Here is a 17732-nt window from a genome sequence, read left to right on the forward strand (position 1 = left end):
TCCTTGAGGTCCAGGCCGTGGCGGTGCCCGGGGCCCTGGCAGGGCACGTCGGAGCTGGATCCGCGGAAGCGGGGCAGCCACTCCCAGAGCGAGCGGAGCCGGCAGCCGCACTCCCAGGGGTTGCCGTTGAGGCGCAGGTACTCCAGGGCGCCGAGCGGGGCCAGCGCCTCCCCGGCCAGCTCGGCCAGGCTGTTGTTGAAGAGGAAGAGGAGGGTCAGGCGGCGGAGGTCGTGGAAGGCGCGCCGGTGGACGCTCCGCAGGCGGTTCTGGTGGAGGAGGAGGCGGTCGAGGGAGACGAGGCCGCGGAAGGTGTCCTGCCCGAGGCTGCCCAGCCGGTTGCCGTGGAGGAAGAGGTGGCTCAGGTTGACCAGGTCGGCGAAGAGGTCCTCCTGCAGCGCGGCCAGCTGGTTGTCCTGCAGGTAGAGGTACTGCAGGCTGTGGAGGCCGCGGAAGAGGCCGTCGGGCAGGGCGGCCAGGCCGCAGCGGTAGAGGTGCAGGGCGTGCAGGCGGGCCAGGCCGCGGAAGGTCTCCGGCGCCAGGGCGCGCAGCTCGCGGTTGTCGCCCAGGTCCAGCTCCTCCAGCTGCGCGAAGCCCTCGAAGGCGGCCGCCTCGACGAAGGTGAGGTTGTTGGAGTAGAGCCACAGCGTCACCAGCGCCGGGCTGAAGTGCCCGCGCAGCAGCACCGAGATGCGGTTGTTCTGCAGGAAGACCCGCTCGCTCTCCTCCGGGATGCCCTCCGGGATGGCCGGCAGCTGGTGCGACTGGCAGCTCACCGTCATGGGCGACGGGTAGCACACGCAGGCCGACGGGCAGCCGCCGCACCCGGGCGCCTCCAGACCCAGCAGCAGCAGCAGCGGCGGCAGCAGCCCCAGGCAAACCCCTGAGATCCGAGCAGAGAGAGAGAGAAGAGAGAGAGCGTCAGTGCAGAAACAGACCCCCCCCTTCCTTCCTCCCTCCCCCCCTTGGCTCCCCCCCTTCTTCCCAAAAAGGCGCACGACAACCCCCTGAGGTAGGCTAGGCGGACAGCGTGTGCCTGGCCCAAGGTCACCCAGCCAGCTTCCGGGGCAGAGCCGGGATTCGAACCTGCCTCTCCCCGATCCTAGCCCCGCACTCTCCCCACTGCACCCGGCTGGCTTTCCCGGGGGCGCGGCGGTCGTCGATCTAGCCCAGCGCTAGCCCGGGCCGCCTCCCAAGGTCTCCGGCGAAGAGACATTCCTTCCCGCAGCACCCCCGTGGGCGGCTCCCCTGGCGGGGAAGAAGAGCTCTGGGGCTGAGCCGGCCCCCTGGTCCTTCCAGAGGAGGGGGGTCTCCTCGGGGGCTTTCCCAGACATCGGCTACTACCTGAGATGTGCGAACCGGAGATGCCCTCTGCCTGCGGGGCGTGAGACCCACACCTGAGCCACGTCCCCTTCCCCTTTCCCAAGAAGCACACCTGAAGCTGGCTTCTACCCAGGCTCGGGCTCAGGATGGCCTGCTGAGTCGGGACCAATGCTCCCTCTAAGCTGTCGAGTCTTGTGAGCAAAAATTCTGCTTTGTGAGCTCCTGGCATTAAAGTTGTGAGCGAGCAATTTGGCAACTGCATAAGTTAGTTAGACAAAAATGTGTGAGCCGGAGGCTAAAAAATGGTGAGCTAGCTCACACTAACTCAGCTTAGAGGGAACATTGGTCGGGATCCCCAGGGTCTCCGGCAGAGGAAGGGCTTTCCCTGGCCGCGAAGATCCCCTTCCCTGGATATGCCAGGATTCGAACCTGCCACCACTCGCGAGGGATTTGCCCGCCCGCCGCGCTTCTCCCGTTTGCCCTCCCTCCAGTGGACCCGGCGGCCCCTTCTTGCGTCGCCAGCCAGCCAGGTCGAGAAGCCTTTATTTATTTATTTAATCAAATGTATATCCCGCCCTCCCCGCCAAGGCGGGCTCAGGGCGGCTTACAACATACATATAAATATGAACATTAAAAACTCCCAATTATACAAAACCACGTCAGTTTAAAAATACAATATAAAAGGCAATTCATAGGGAGATTCGAGCTTAAAAGACTGACCATGTATCTTAAGTTCAGTTCAAGAGAAAGATCAAGAGGACGTTTAGTGCACTCCCCCCGCCCCCCAGCCTTGGCAACCGCCCCGATCCAGCCCACCCCCCCATCACTCCGCCTCTGCGCTGTTCTGGATCGCTGAAATATTAATGCCGGGGCTGTGGACACGGAGCCCGGGGTCTGCGGAGCATCCGGCGGCTGTTCAGACTGCCCCTCGGGGATTTCTGCAAAGCCCTGCCTGCCTTCAGACCGATCCGCTCCAAGCCCCGGGGCTGTGGTGCAAAGCCCCAGCAAGAAGCCCCGCGGCGGCACCGAAGCTGGGCCCAGTCCGGACCGGGACCTCCTGGGCCGCACCCCCCCCTCCTCCTGCCGCCTTGAAGGCAGAAAGCCGGGCTCTCCGGGTAGGAAAGACGCTGCCGCCGGAAAGGAAAGGACTGCTGGGAAGTAGGGTTGCCAGGCCTCCCGGTGGAGGCTGGAGATCCCCCGGAATTGCAACTGGTCTCCAGACTACACAAATCGCTTGTCTGTCTGTCTATCAATCAATCAGTCATCATCGCCATCATCTTTTGTTTGTTTGTTTGTTTATGGGACTTTTACCCCGTCCTGCCCCGCAAGCGGGCTTAGGGCGGTTTACAGCATCGTAAAAACAGCACAAGAAGGAGATTGGATTTATACCCCGCCCTTCACTCGGAGTCTCAGAGCGGCTTACAACCCCCTTTCCCTTCCCCTCCCCACAACAGACACCCTGTGAGGTGGGTGGGCCTGAGAGAGCTCTGACAGAGATGGCTATTTTTCGCGAACAGCTCTTATCAGAACTATGGCTTGCCCAAGGCCATCCAGCAGGTGCAAGTGGAGGAGTGGTGTCTATTAGCAGCTCGGCCCTTAATTTTATTCCCTATGCACGCTGCGCTCATGCTCGGACAAGGCGATTCATGGAAAACTTTTATTATTTCTGCTTCTCCTGGAGACACTGGCTGCTTTGGGAGGCGGACTGGATGGCATCCCCCCCCCCCGCTGAGGCCCCTCCCAGGCGCCACCCTCAGATCTCCAGGTGTTGGATGTTACAAGTTAAAACACTTCTTCAGTATTTACTGGGTTCATGATGTTTGTTAAATCACATGTTTGTTTGCAACCAATCAGTTTAGAGAGTTAGAAAGCCCGGTAACTTCAGATCTAGTTTGTTGTTCTGATTGGAGACCAAAGTGCCAAGTATTAGCATTTTATGGTTCTTTGTCCTGAGCAAGAAGAAGTTAGTCTTCGCTCTCTTCTCCCATGTTCTGTCTAGCTGAAAGGATGTAGGAATATTAGCTCTTTGTTATTTTACATCCCGTGTACCTTTCCCCCATGCTAGGTTGTAGTAAACTTTTATATTTTAAACACACCATGGACTCTGCCTCTTTAATACGCTGCTGATTTACTTTAAAATTAAGAATCCCCAACACCAGGTATTTCGGAACCCAGAGGTGGCAACCCTACAAAGTGCCTCGGCTTATTATCCACACCGGAGGGCCTGGCTGCCCCCTCCCAAGCCGTGGGGAGGAGAGAAATCCCCGCCAGGTTCCTGCGAGTTGGGCCCCAGCTTCGCGCTCCAGACCCCGGCGGAGCCGCCTGCCAAGGGCTCAAGGCGGTTTCTCACGCGGAGGGGTGAGGAGGCTCTTAGCGCCTGGCAGCCCCTTCGCTGCCCTGCTGCGGCAGACCGCGGCGCCGCCGCTTCTGCTCTCCGCCAGCTCAGCCAGCCTCACAACACCCTTGCAAGGTCGGCTGGGGCCCGGGCCGGCTCCAGGGCATCGGTAGCGCGGTGCTTCTTTACAGCTTCTCCCTGGTGGTCTTGAGAGGCTTGATCTGGGGAGGGAGAGAGGCTGGCCTGAGCGCCCCCCCCCCCCCCGCCCCAATCCTCTTCGCCCCTCCAGCCCCCGCCCCCTTAACGACTCCCTCCTTCCTCTGGTTTGGACCCCTCTCGGATCCACCGGCCTTCCTAGAAACGGAGGATTCGGAAAGCCCTTCCCCTAGCTTCCTGGGCCAGATTTAGGCTGAAGTGCCTGGGGCGTCTTAAAGGCTAAAGAGAAGTGAGCGGCGACACACAACGGCTCCTATTGAAACGCAGATTGTTATTCTTTCCGGTGCCCCTGGACTTTGGTTTCACTTTGCGGCCACACACTTAACACGGCTGCTCCTGGACAAACTTAGACTTGCAGTAGTGGTGAGGATTGGAAACTTGACTCTTTTTTAAAAAGCAAGCGGGAGGCCGCGCGCGCCCCACGTGGCCAGTGACAGAAATGCTCGTACAGGCGCTGGGCCGAAGGGGAGAGGCTAGGCGGAGCTCGGTGCTCGGTCCGCGGCACTTTCCCGGTTTATTTGTTGTATTTGTTGAATTCGTGTATGCGCCGCCTTTTCTCATTCTCCACTCCAGGCCGGTAGCTATGATGGGACGTTTGGGGGCTCCTCCCCCTTTCTTAAAGGCACAGCCCCACAAGAATTTCTCCTGTAAATGCTTTTTTCCTTTTTTCCTTAGGCATGTGCTTCTTTAAACAGAGTGGGGTGCTGTAGTTGACTAATTCCCACACCGATCAAGGGGGTGGAGTAGGTGACCTCTAGGATCCCTTCTAACTCTGTGTCAAGAAACTGGTCTTCTTTAAGAGAGATTTTTCTGCCCAAGTGTTAGCTTTCTTGACTATAGAAGTCATCACCCCTACCTTCCGGCTTATTATCAGAATGGTTGTTTAGGCTGGCAGGAGTGATTAACTTGCGGCAGTTGAGAACTGTCATCTAAAGTGGCTGACAGCTTGCAAATTAGAGATGTATCCTGGTCGCAGCTTTCTTTTGGCTAAATGGCTTTTCTTTCTGCAGGGAAAACTTCAGCTCCGCCAGAAATAAATTTGCACCACAAGCCACAAAATCCTGGCTACGGGCCTGCTCCACTCCCCCGGTTCATCTTCACAACAACCCAGTCAGGTAGGCTTGACTGTGTCTGTGACTGGCCCAAGGCCACCCAGCCGGCGTCCCAGCACAAGTGGGGATTCGAACCTTGGACTCCCAGATACTAGGCCCGCACGCTTCACACCTACACCACGCTGGCTTTCCTTGGGGGAGGGAGAGGCTTCGGCAGCCCACTCGGCAGCCCCCTCCCCCAGCAACTGAATCTGGGCTTGCTCGACGGCGGGGCTCCGTCTGGCCTGGCCGCATCGGCGCCTGGCTCCCTGCGCTGGCCTCCCCTGCCTGGCAGCGGCATTCGCCCGCCCGCCGGGACTTCAAGCCTCCCTCCCTCCCCTGCCTGCCTGAGCTCCTCCCTCTCTCCCTCCGTCGTCAACGCGGCTCTCCCTCCTTCTCTCCCAGGCGGGCAGCCCCGGCCCTCCGGGGGCCGCCCGGCCGCCTTGTTTACCGCAGGGCTGGGCTGGCTCCCGCGGGGCCGCCGCTCCGCTCCGCCACCCAGTACCGGGAGGAGCGCCGAGCAGCTGGTGCCGTCGGCCCAGAAGAACCCGGCCTCTGCCGAGGCAGCCCGAAGCGCCCAGGCTGCTGCGGCTCCGGTGGCCTCATAAATAACTGACGGGCCGCAGCTGTCGAGAAAAAGGAGCCTCGCGGAGAGACGCCGACAGCTGTTGCCTGCCCCCCTCCCCTCCCCTCCCCTCCCCACCCCCCTATCCCATTTGGTGGGGTGGGGGGTGGGAAAGGCAGACTTTCAACGGGGGGAGGGGAGAGAGGCAATGGCGCTGGGACCAGCAATGTTCCTTCTAAGCTGTGGAGTCTTGTGAGCAGAAATTCTACTTTGTGAGCTACTAGCATAAAAGTTGTGAGCCGGTAATTTGGCTACTGCATAAATTAGTTTGCTCTGCAGCCTGCCTTTCTGAACTAAGACAAAAATGTGTGACCCGGAGGCTAAAAAACTGTGCTAGCTCACACTAACTCAGCTTAGAGGGAACACTGGCTTGCCTTCCCAAGAGAAAAGTTGCTGAGGGAAATATGCGGGGAAATCACCATCCCTGATCCCCTTCGGAAACATGAAGGTGTTTATTGGCCTAGCGGTTAGAGGCTCTGACTATGATCTGAGTGATATGGGACCATCAGAGAAGCCCTGCTAGATCAGGCCAATGACCCATCCAGTCCACTGCTCTGTGTCACACAGTGGCCAAAACCCAGGTGCCACCAGGAGGTCGACCAACAGGGCCAGAAATCCAGAAGCCCTCTCACGTTTGCTCCCCCAAGCTCCAAATATACAGAGCACCACTGCCCCAGACATAAGAGAAGCCCTGCTGAATCAGGCCAGTGGCCCATCCAGCCCAACACTCTGTGCCACAGAGTGGCCAAAACTAAGGTGCCATCAGGAGGTCCACCAGCACTCCCCCAAGCACCAAGAATACAGAGCATCACTGCCCCAGACATAACAGAAGCCGTGTTGGATCAGGCCAGTGGCCCATCCAGTCGAACACTCTGTGTCACACAGTGGCCCAAACCCAGGTGCCTTAGACCTGTCCAGGGGTCATTTCCTGCCAGAGCTTTTGTGGAGAAACTCAGGGAAGGGGGGGATTTAAATGAGAAGATCAGACAGGGAACCCAGGCATGCTTGCATGCCTGCCCTTTGTCAGGGGGTGTGGCATATGCAAATGAGCTATGCAAATGAGCTCCTGCACCTCTTTTTCTACAAGATGACCCCTGGACCTGTCACTGTCTGCCGGCCTAACCTACACTCTCGGATTGTTGTGAAGGTAAAATGCAGGAGAGGAGAACGATATTAGCCACTTTCAACCCCCACTGGGGAGAAAGGTAAAGTGAACAAGCAAATAGCCAGTGTGGGAGACCCAGGGTGCTATGGAAACTCGCTGGGTGACATTGGGCCAATCACACCCTCTTGGCCTGTTGGGTGTTACAAGATAAAAACACTCAGTGTATATTGGGTTAAATGTCTGTTTTGTTGTTACAGGAAGTCACATGCTTTTGTGTAAGCCAATGTTAGTTTAGGTCTGTCAGCCCGGGAAAATTCTTCCTGTTCAGGGAGTTTGATTGGAAGCAAGGTGTCAAAGTGTCTTTGCATTTTATGGCTCCTCTTCTCGTCTTTGTTCTGTTTCGACAAGAAGCGTGTAAGAGTAGCCATTGCGGCTCTTCTAGTCTCGTCCTTTTTAGAGTGAGGATGTAGCTGTTTTAGCTGTGTTGTTATTTTCCTCCCAGTTACCTTTCCCTATGCTAGAATGTAGTAAAAGTAAAACTTTTATATTTTAAAACACACATGGACTCTGACTCTGATTATTGCACTCTGGCATTGCTAAGCTGTTTTTCTCTGCTGAATCGCAATTTTTATAAGAAACTCCAACCTACCCCACAGGCTGGTGTGAGGATAAAACAGAGGAGAGGAGAGGGATGTAAGCTGTATTGGGTCCCCATTGGAGAGAAAGGTAAGGTATAAGTGAAGCAAACACACCAAGCCCTCCCTAGATTGTCTGTGAACACATGGTGAACACATAGGGGCACTTACTCTAGAACAATGCAGGAAGGCTTGCAGTGTGACACCCTGGAAGTCCTGTTGTTAAAGGAGGTCACACTCCTAACGTGCAATTACTAAATTAGGAGTGAGCCCCACTGGACTGATGCGTCTGCATTGTTAAATTAGGAAACTCTTTCTTTCCTGCATGGAATAATCAGTCATGTTTTCCAGATCGCAGATGAAAAGGCTTCCTCAGAGGCTCAGTGAGGGCAGCAGGCCAGGCAGTGTAGCAGCATGGCAGCTTCCAAGTAGCCCTGTGCCAGGAGCTGGAAGTAATCAAATGGGTTCAAAGGAAACCAGAGATGTGACTCTAGCCAGCTGCTGCCCACTTTGTAGCTGCCGCCGCCTCCTCCTTCACAGTGGCTTCTGTGCAGGATATGTCCGCGTAAGCAAGAAGAAATTGGCACTGGAGCCGCAACGCCCTGATGCTCTTAACTGGCCACAGATTTTTCCCCCCATTGCTGCCCAGACTCTGATAACTGGATTTTATGGTACCCTCCACCAATGTTCCTTTACACATAGACAAAAAATTCAGATAACTTCTTTGCATTTGTATGGAGCTGGTTCGGGTACGGAGAGGCTTCCTGGGGTGTAGAATCGGGAGGTGATAGCATTTGAGTCCAAGTGCCAGCTCTGAATACTCCCTGTGAATCTCAACTTGCTTGCTTGCTTGCAGCAAAGTTCTCCTTGAGGCCGTGGAGGTAATCCAGAACACTTTTTAGTGCCTGCGGAAGGGATGGGGGAGGCAGAGGAGGAGATGAGTTGCAGTGGTGGCGGGGTGATGGTGGTGGAATATGCATCCCTTCTTGAGAGCCAGTCTGGTGGAGTGGTTAGGAGCGTGGACTCTAATCTGGGAGAACTGTGTTTGATTCCCCACTCCTCCACATGCAGCTGCTGGAGTGACCTTGGGACAGTCACAAGTTATTTCAGAGCTGTTCTCTCAAGAGCAGTCCTTGAAAGAGCTCTCTTAGCCCCTCCTACCTCACAGGGCATCTGTTGTGAGAAGGGGAAGGGAAAGGAGATTATAAGCCACTCAGAGACTCCTTTGGGTAGTGAAGGGTGGGGTAATTTCTTCTTCCTCCTCCTCCTCCTCCTCCTCCCCCTCCCTAGGGGTGGTAACAGCAGGGGCAACGGGGACTCTGTCAGATCCCTTTCACACATTCACAGGGCTTGTGACTGTTACAAACAGCTTCATGTTCATGATCTCAGGCCTCCCTGCAACAGCCCTGCAGAGCAGGCCAGTATCCTCTCTAACTAGTACGCGGTTATCCCTCATTCCTTCGAATGAGCTGCAAGTGGTTCTCCTTTCCATTTCATGCTCACAACAACCCTGTGTGGTAAGTTAGACTGAGAAGGGGTGTGATGGGCCCAGGGTCATCTCAGCTTCATTCCGGACTGAGGATTTGAACCTGGAACTCTCAAACCAGAGTCTGAAACTCCTAACTATCTCATCCCCATTTGTAAGACTGACCGTGGCGCTGAGAGGGGATGGCCTCCTGGGGGATCGGGGCTTATGGTAAGATTCCAACTGGTCTTCCTTCCCCACTGGCAGCCTTAGTGCCCCCCCTTGGCTTTAGCCCAGGGCAGTGTTCCCTCTAAGATGAGTTAGTTTGAGCTAGCTCACAGTTTTTTAGCCTCCAGCTCACACATTTTTGTCTTAGCTCAGGAAGGATGGCTCCAGAGCAAACTAGTTTATGCAGCAGCCAAATCACCTGCTCACAACTTTAATGGCAGTAGCTCACAAGGTAGAATTTTTGCTCACAGGACTCCAGAGCTTAGAGGGAACATTGGTGTCAAACATAAGGCCCGGGGGCCAGAAGTGGCCCGTCCAGGACTCTTATGTGGCCCACGAACAACTACTGCAAGGGAGGGAGCAGGAGGACTGCTCAGGGATGTGGAGTGGACAGAGCCACTCCAATTGTGGCTTTGGCGTGGTGGAGCAACCTTGTTCGCAACAGTCAAACAGCATGGGAGAATCTACCCAGTGCTGCACTGCTGGCTCTCCAATCCGCCCATATCGGTTTTCCTTTGCGCACCCCCCCCCCCCACGGGGGCTTGCAGTGAGGATGCAACCACTCGGAGCTTACCAGCTGCTGTCCTTTATACGGTTTATATCTCCGGTACCTGGCATTATGTTTTATGGCGCACGTGGCCTGGCCCGACAAAGTGACATTCATGTCAGATTCGTAACCTCTTAACAAATGAGTCCGAGACCTCTGCTTTAGGCAGGCCCTGGTTCTGCCAGGCCCAAGGGAGTGGGTCGGGCTCTGTGGGCAACCTGGTTCCAAGAACAAAAGCTGCAGTAGGCGGCGAGGAGCCCGGCATCCCTGGTCAGACCCAGCCTTGCTCCTCTTGACCAAGCCTAGAAGTGTCTCTTTGGTTCCGGCAGTGATGTGGGGCTCAGCAGCAGCCCCACATTCCCCCCCCCCCGTGTCTCAGCTTGCGGCCAGAAGTTGATAGTGGGGGTTGGGTTTTGAAGGGGAACATTTTCAAGGTCATGTGGAAGTTCCCCTCCTCCAGCTTGCCACTTATTGCAGTTTTAAAGCCAGCCATAAATTTCGTACTGTAATAATAAGGAAAATCAATAGAGCTGACCAAAACTCCAGCTTTATCTTTCATTGCAGCTGGCTCTGGAACCTCCCCATGGGGCTTTGCGTCTGAGCCAGACAAATGAACCAGAGAAAGGCGGGCAGCTGCTTTCCGTGCCAGGTGCTCGGCCATTGGTGTGGGTGGGGATGGGGTTAATGTTGGTCATTTCTTCCCATTACTCCTGTCTGCAATGAAACGCAGGACGGGGTTCCTTTGATGGGCAGCCTCGGCCAAGCTCTGACTCCAGCCAAAGGAGCGCTTTGTTGTTAGTTCCGAGCCTGGGTCGGCCTCTGAACGGTTTTGTCCTCCTTTCTAGAGACAAGTCCGGCATTTCTTGGGAGCCTGCAAAGCTCAGCGGGGTGTGTGTGTGTGTGTCTGCTTTGTGTGCAAAGCAGGCCTCCAGCCAGGGCTGCTTCCCTTAAAGGGACGCGAGTAATGGAGGCTACCCGAAAGCCCCTTTCTCTGCAGAACACTGCAGAGAATCACTCATGGCCGATCAGGGCAGATAACAGTGAGGGAGATGGACTAGTGATCTGAAGTGGGAGGAGGCAGTTTCTGAGGTTCAGATACGTTCAAGGTTGTCCCACCTCTGGAGACATTGTGCATGGGTCCTGGCCTGACGACTCAGGAAAGAGCAGCTGGGATTCCTCCTTTGGCAGGGGAAGACAGCCTTGGCTGCTGCATCATGTTCATGAGCACGGAATCTCATACCTATGAAGGCAGTCGTCAGGGGTCAGCACCTGAAGTCCTACCTGGAGCTGTAGCCTGTCAACCAAAACGAAGACTTCATAGGATGGCTGAGAAACCTTCAGAACCACCCCCAACCACCCCCGCTCATTTCCCTCGCTTTGCCACGCTACAGGGCTCTGGTCCGCCCTGGCCCCACCAGTATGGTCTTGCTACCTCCTGGTTTCCAACCAACCAGGCCTCTCTGTCCCCATATGCAGGTAGCAGCCCTGCTCCTTCTGCAAGGGCCTGTCTGCCTACTGAGGGAAGAGTAGCAGAGTGATTGTGGGGGGAGGAGGAGGAGAATCATCTCCTTCCCCTCCCCACAACAGACACCCTGTGAGGTAGGTGGGGCTGACAGAGCTCTTTCGAGAACTGCTCTCGAGAGAACAGCTCGGAGAGAACTTGGGACTGACCCAAGGTCACACCAGCAGCTGCATGGGGAGGAGTGGGGAATCAAACCTGGTTCTCCCACATTAGAGCCCGCGCTCCTCACCACTACACCGAAATGGCAGGCATGCTGCTGACACTTGTCCCCAGGACTGGGTCAAGAGCAGAGGTCATTTCGGGGGGGAACGCGGGGGAACGCATTTCCCCCGGGTGAGGTGCAGGGGTGCGGGGCACATGACGAAGCCCCGCCCCCTGCTTCCGGCCGCCCCGCTTCCGGCCCTCATTCAGCCAGGAGGAGGCAGGAGAAGAGGGAGGGTAAGTTGCTTCCTCCCCGCCTCTCCCCACCCCTGCCTGCCTGGGGCCAGGGAGGGCCTTGGCGGGGCTTCCTCGCACTCCCGCTGGCCTTGCAGGTCCACCGCCGGGCCCCTGATGTCAGGGGGTGTGGCATATGCTAATGAGTTATGCTAATGAGTTCCCCTAGCTCTTTTTCTATGAAATGACCCCTGGTCAAGAGGCCACAGCCAGAAGGGCCTCACTCACTCCTCTAGCTGTGGCCATGATTTCAACCCAGAGCTTTGCGGCAAGTACAAGGATCAGCTGCCCTGACCTGGGTGGTCCAGGCTAGCCTGATCTCATCAGAAGCTAAGTAGGGTTGGCCCTGGTCGGTATTTGGATGGCAGACCACCAAGGATGCCCAGGGTCACTACGCAGAGGCAGGCAATGGCAAACCGCCTCTGTTCACCTCTTACCTTCGAAACCCTGCAGGGGGTCTCGCCATAAGTCGACTGCGACTTGACGGTACTTTCCACCACTGCAAGGATCAGGGGGCCCAGTGCTGGTCTTATTGGCTGCATCAGGCAAGTTTCTTGGAGGATCACAGCCTTTGCTTTCCTCCGAGATGCTGCAGTCTAGTGGTGCCCCCCACCCACCCACACCAGAGCCCCGGAGTCTGATGGGGGAGGGGGGGCTTGGCTGGGCTTCCCAGAAGAGGTCAGCTTATACGCTGACATCCCAGCAGAGGTTCTCATAGCAAGACGCAGACTGCGAGAAACAGCGAAGGCGTTGAGAGACCATGAAATTCAGTATAGATGGCTTCCACTCGGCCACCTAGTGGTCAATCTAAATGGAAAAACTCTCACCGCTTACAATGAGACCACGGGCAAAAAAACTTTTGGACGCAGTTACTAAGAAAACAGATGGAGGAGTTTGAAGGGGACAGTGGGTCCCGGGATTTGACAATAGCATATTAAGTTATGTGGAGAGCAATTAAAATAAATAAATATAAGTTGGGAGTATAGAATTAGATACAAGGGGTAACTATTAGAAAGGAGGAAATAATATAGGAGTTGAAGTATTGTAACAAGGGCATAGCAAGGAGGTGAAGGATGTGCTCCCCCAAAGACCTCTGATAAAAGGGTGGAGGTTACCCTCCTGCTGTAGGGATTTCCCCTACAGCACCCAGTATCGGAGGCAACCCCGTCCAGCTTTCTTTTCTAGGTACTGAAGAACACACAAGAAGAATATAATAGAATAAGATATAGAGGAAGTTGCATGGTGGTATTATAAGTGGGTAATATAAGGAAATAAGAAAAAGAAGAGGTTATAAACAAGATTGGGATTGAGATATAAACAGACGATATGTCACCTCAATGGGGTTTTATTGTTTGTTTTAGTTTCAAAAGGAGTATAATATATTAGGAAAGAAATATCTGTATGAAATTGTAATACATACTCAACATATGAAAAAAGAAGAGGTCAGCTGACTTCTCGCTCTTTAGCTGCCCTCCCCAGTCTCCTAACCACCACCCACAGCAGATCCTGTGGAGGCATCCGATACCAAAAATATAGTGCACGGAACAGCCATTTCTTCCCACAAGCCCACGGACACCAGGTGCTCATTGGGAATGCAGATGGGGGGGGAGGATCCAAAAGAAGAATATCGAGTGCCCAGAAACCCAGGATTTGTGATTCATTCATCATGGGGCAGAGGAATGAGAGCTGGCTCTTTGCCTCCCCACCTCCACCCCATCTTCCGCCAGAGTAGTCCGCTTTGGGTAGCTGCCGTTGGATTTATTTGCGACGGCTGAAAACAAGCAGGCGTTGACTTCACATCCCAGCGTGCGCACCATAGTAACAAAGGTTCCCCAGGCCCCAGGCTGCCGAGTGCCTTCTTCTCACTGTAGCCTCCCCAGATGGCTATTTGAAGTATCGGGGTGCAGAAATCACCTTGGCACTGAGGAAATGGGAGGGAGGCAACCGGAAGGCAGTTGGATGCGCTGGTGTCCTCAGGGGAAGACCAATGCTCCCTGTAAGCTGTGGAGTCTTGTGAGCAAAAATTCTACTTTGTGAGCTACTGGCATGAAAGTTGGGCAATGTTCCCTATAAGCTGTGGAGTCTTGTGAGCAAAAATTCTACTTTGTGAGCTACTGGCATGAAAGTTGGGCAATGTTCCCTATAAGCTGTGGAGTCTTGTGAGCAAAAATTCTACTTTGTGAGCTACTGGCATTGAATTAGTGTGCATTAGTGGCTACTGCATTAATTAGTGTGCTCTGCAGCCATCCTTCCTGAGCTAAAACAAAAATGTGTGAGCTGGAGGCTAAAAAAATTGTGAGCTAGCTCACACTAACTCAGCTTAGAGGGAACACTGGTTGGGAGTGAGTGATTTGGCTACTGCATAAATGAGTTTGCCTGGAGCCATTCTTCCTGAGCAGAGACAAAAATGTATGTGCCAGAGGCTAAAAAACTGTGAGCTAGCTCACGCTAACGCAGCTTAGAGGGAACTGCTGGGTATTACAGGTTGAAAACACTCAGTATATCTGGGGTTAAATGTTTGTTTTTGTTACTCACAGGAAGTCACATGTTTCTCATGTAACCAATGTTCTTTAGATGTAGGAAGCCCGGGAATTTTCTCCCTGATCTAGGAATTTGATTGGGACTAAAGTGTCAAGTTGTATTACCATTTTATGGCTTCTCTTCCCGTCTTTGTTTTGGTGTTCTCAAGAAGAAGAAGAGCAGCCATAATCTCTCTTCTAGTTTTGTCTTTGTAGTGTAAGGATGTAGCCGATTTAGCTCTGTTGTTATTTTCATCCCAGTAACCCTTCCCTATGCTAGAATTTAGTAAAAACTTTATATTTTAATCACACATGGACTCTCAGTCTGAATTATTTTACTCAGGCTCTGCTGGGCTATCTTATCTCTGCTAAATACCATTTTTTCAATATCTCACTATCACCCAACAGGAACACTGGGGAGGACCTCTTGCATGGCAGAAGGACACAGAATGACCTCAGAGAGTCTCCCCATCCCATAATATCTGCTGCCTTCACCCCATCCTGCCCCCTCAATCGTCACTCCCACCCCCACCCCGGCCACATAACTTTCTGACTCCTGCCGCACAAGGCACAGTTTACAGCACTTAAAAGGAAACTGGAAAATGCTGCGAAGAAAACAAGGGAATGGAATTCTGGCGGAGGGTGAAAGGAGAGGCTCGGCTAATTAAAAGCCGAGGGGCTGCTGGCCCAGTCCGGGCAGCAGTGCTGCTCTCCAGAGGTGCAGAAGCCTTTGAAATTCCTCGACAGGCAGTCCTTTCATCCCACCTGATGCCGGCTGAAAGAGCGCCCCAGACAGCCCGGCCAGGCTTGCAAGGGGGAAAGAGAGAGCAGCAGCCAAACCAGCTTAGCACCAGAGGGTCTGGAGGGCTGCTGGTCAGGCAGCTCTTCCCCTCCAGAACTGGGGCTTGCCATGGTGGCTCCAATTCCCCAGCCCTCTTTATCAACCCAGGCACCACCAATGCCAGGCTGTGTTGAAACAGGCACTGGACTCAACAGGGTGTGTGTGCGCGCGCAGGTGCACGGCAAAGCTGCTACTGCCTAGGGACCCCTGCCTCGGAGCACATGACACCCGTCTATGTAATCACATGTCAATGGGGACTGTATTTATAACCTGGGAACCCCTGCTTTGAGTTTTTAAAAAAGCGACATGACTCTGAAGAGAAGCATGGAATCCTGTGAGCCATGCTGGGCACAATCTTGCCAGTCATTTGTGTTGGCTCCAAGAGGCCTGGGTTCAAATCCCATGTCCTGCCCTTGGACTCACCTTGTGGTTCAGTTCTTCCTTGCCCCCCCCCCCCGACCTTACTTTCCCGTCTATAAAATGAGAATATTAGTAGCTGATTTCCCATGACAAATACCAAGCAAATTCCAGAATGATACCTGTGCTGGATTGTTATGTCAGAACCTGCCAAGATATCCGGAATGCCTTAAAGTAACTCTCGCAAAGAAGAAGAAGAGAAGAGATTGGATTTATACCCCGCCCTTCACTACCCAAGGGAGTCTCAGAGCGGCTTACAAACTCCTTTCCCTTCCCCTCCCCACAACAGACACCCTGTGAGGTAAGTTGGGCTGAGAGAGAAGAAGAGATTGGGTTTATACCCTGCCCTTCACCACCCAGAGTCTCAGAGCGGCTTACAAACTCCTTTCCCTTCCTCTCCCCACAACAGACACCCTGTGAGGTAGGTGGAGCTGAGAGAGAAGAAGAGATTGGATTTATACCCCATGGCCCTTCACTACCCAAAGGAGTCTCAGAGCGGCTTACAAACTCCTTTCCTCTCCCCTCCCCACAACAGACACCCTGCGAGGTCGGTGGGACTGAGAGAGAAGAAGAGATTGGATTCATACCCTGCCCTTCACTGCCCAAAGGCGTCTCAGAGCGGCTTACAAACTCCTTTCCCTTCCCCTCCCCACAACAGACACCCTGTGAGGTAGGTGGGGCTGAGAGAGCTCTTGACAGAAACTGCTCTTTTTCAAGGACAGCTCTTGTCAGAGCTACGGCTTGCCCAAGGTCGTCCAGCCAGGTGCAAGTGGAGGAGTGGGGAATCAAACCCGGTTCTCCCAGATTAGAGTCCACGCACTTAACCACTACACCAAACTGGCTCAAAGTATCACAGGATTAACATTTGAAGGCCAGTGCGCCCTTTGCCAGGTTAATAAAGTCTAAAGAGGTCTAGGAAGGTCACCAAAGGCCAGGCCTGAGACCGGGAATGGTGGGCTTTGACCCATGGGAGATCTTGCCACCGTCCTGTAGGGGATCTCGAACTCTTCTGCTGGTTTGGCTGCAGTAAACTTAAACCAGTTTGTGAGAACATAAGAAGAGCCCTGCTGGATCAGACCGATAGTCCGGCTAGTCCCAGCATCCTGTCTCACACAGTGGCCAGCCAGCCTCTCTGGCACTAAGCAGAACCATTCTTGGACCAGGCCAAGGGGACCTCCAAGATCTCCCACACACACACACACCCTGTTCTCTAGAGGCTGCTGGCCAGGGTCCTTCTTTATTGGGATTCTTTGATTCAGGGTCGATGGTTGTATTGCAAACACAAGAGCACACACTTAGTAAAAGAAAAATATCTTTACTATAAAAACAAAATAAAACATGGGTAGGGTACTTTGGATAAAAGAAATAAAATAAAAGGTTACATGCTTACAGTTACTCTCAGTAACATATGCTAACAGCTACATCTTTCTGTCTGTCTCAGCTTCTAGAAGAGAACTTCCTGTCTGGTTCACACAAAGGGCCATAAACCTTGTGAGTACATTACTGCTAGATCAAAGCATTTCCACAAACAAGTTGTTAGTTGACCAATACAAAGGTTGTAGGTCACTTCATTAGGATAAACAACTCCCACAAACTTTCCCGCCGCTGAATACATCATGTAACGTAACATCCTGCTTCCTAACAAACAACATTTAACTCTGTAATGACTGAAGGGTAAGCAACTTGCAATCCCAACGTTCTTCCATCTGCCCCCCTCCCCCATCCCCGCCTGCAAGTGGCTCCTCTCAGCGAGCCTAGCTGCCGCTGCCAACATTTCTTGGAATAACCTTTCAGCTTTCATTTAGAGCCTCTCTCTTCCCACTGAGCAGCCTCATCCGTGAACACTTTACTAATTGCAACTTTTAATATGCTGGATGGAAAGTCCACGAGATCAAAGCAAGCAACTGCCACGCCGATGACGGCCATCACGAAAAGATGATTCACGGGGGGGGGGGGGGGAGCGGCGGAGATGTGGCAACCCATGTCCAGAGGAAAAATGGCACATCCACTTTACAGCGACGGCCCACCTGCAAAGGAGCAGGAGGCCAAGGTGATTTGATCGTGGGGATCGGGTCCACGGCCTGTCTTTGCCACCCCCTGAAATCTTAGGAGAGTGGAACAAAATGTCCCAGGAGACGGGGGGGCAGAGACGACCAAAGCAGTGGGGTCTCCAAGGTGGGCTTCAAGAGGGGGCTAGGTGAAGAGCAAAAGGCAAGTGGCCTGATCCCAAAACTCAGTTCCGTACAAAGGAGGAGGAGGAGGAGATTGGATTTATACTCCGCCTTTCACTACCCGAAGAAGTTTAGAGCAGCTTACAATATCCTTTCCCTTCCCCACAACAGAGGCAGGTAGGTGTGAGGTAGGTGGGGCTGAGAGAGCTCTGGCAGAAACGGCTCTTTTTCAAGAACAGCTCTGACAGAACTGTGGCTTG

At 53.8% G+C, this 17732-nt stretch overlaps 1 protein-coding gene across 1 annotated transcript in view; it reads right to left on the bottom strand.

Moving 5' to 3' along the window:
- Positions 1 to 2: 2 nt before the first annotated feature.
- RTN4RL1 (reticulon 4 receptor-like 1) overlaps positions 3 to 17732 on the bottom strand; it is a gene marked incomplete at its 3' end in the record, with an annotated part of 57656 nt that continues 39926 nt past the window's right edge. The window contains exons 2-4 of the mRNA XM_015421849.1: positions 11962 to 12023; positions 10276 to 10408; positions 3 to 880 (exon numbers count right to left, since the gene is read on the bottom strand). Of these exons, the coding sequence (XP_015277335.1) occupies positions 3 to 880; positions 10276 to 10408; positions 11962 to 12023 (1073 nt within the window). The remainder of the gene's footprint in view (positions 881 to 10275; positions 10409 to 11961; positions 12024 to 17732) is intronic.

The sequence above is a fragment of the Gekko japonicus genome, unplaced genomic scaffold (assembly GCF_001447785.1).
Source record: "Gekko japonicus isolate JY-2015 unplaced genomic scaffold, Gekko_japonicus_V1.1 scaffold21, whole genome shotgun sequence".
Classification (NCBI taxonomy): Eukaryota; Metazoa; Chordata; class Lepidosauria; order Squamata; family Gekkonidae; genus Gekko; species Gekko japonicus.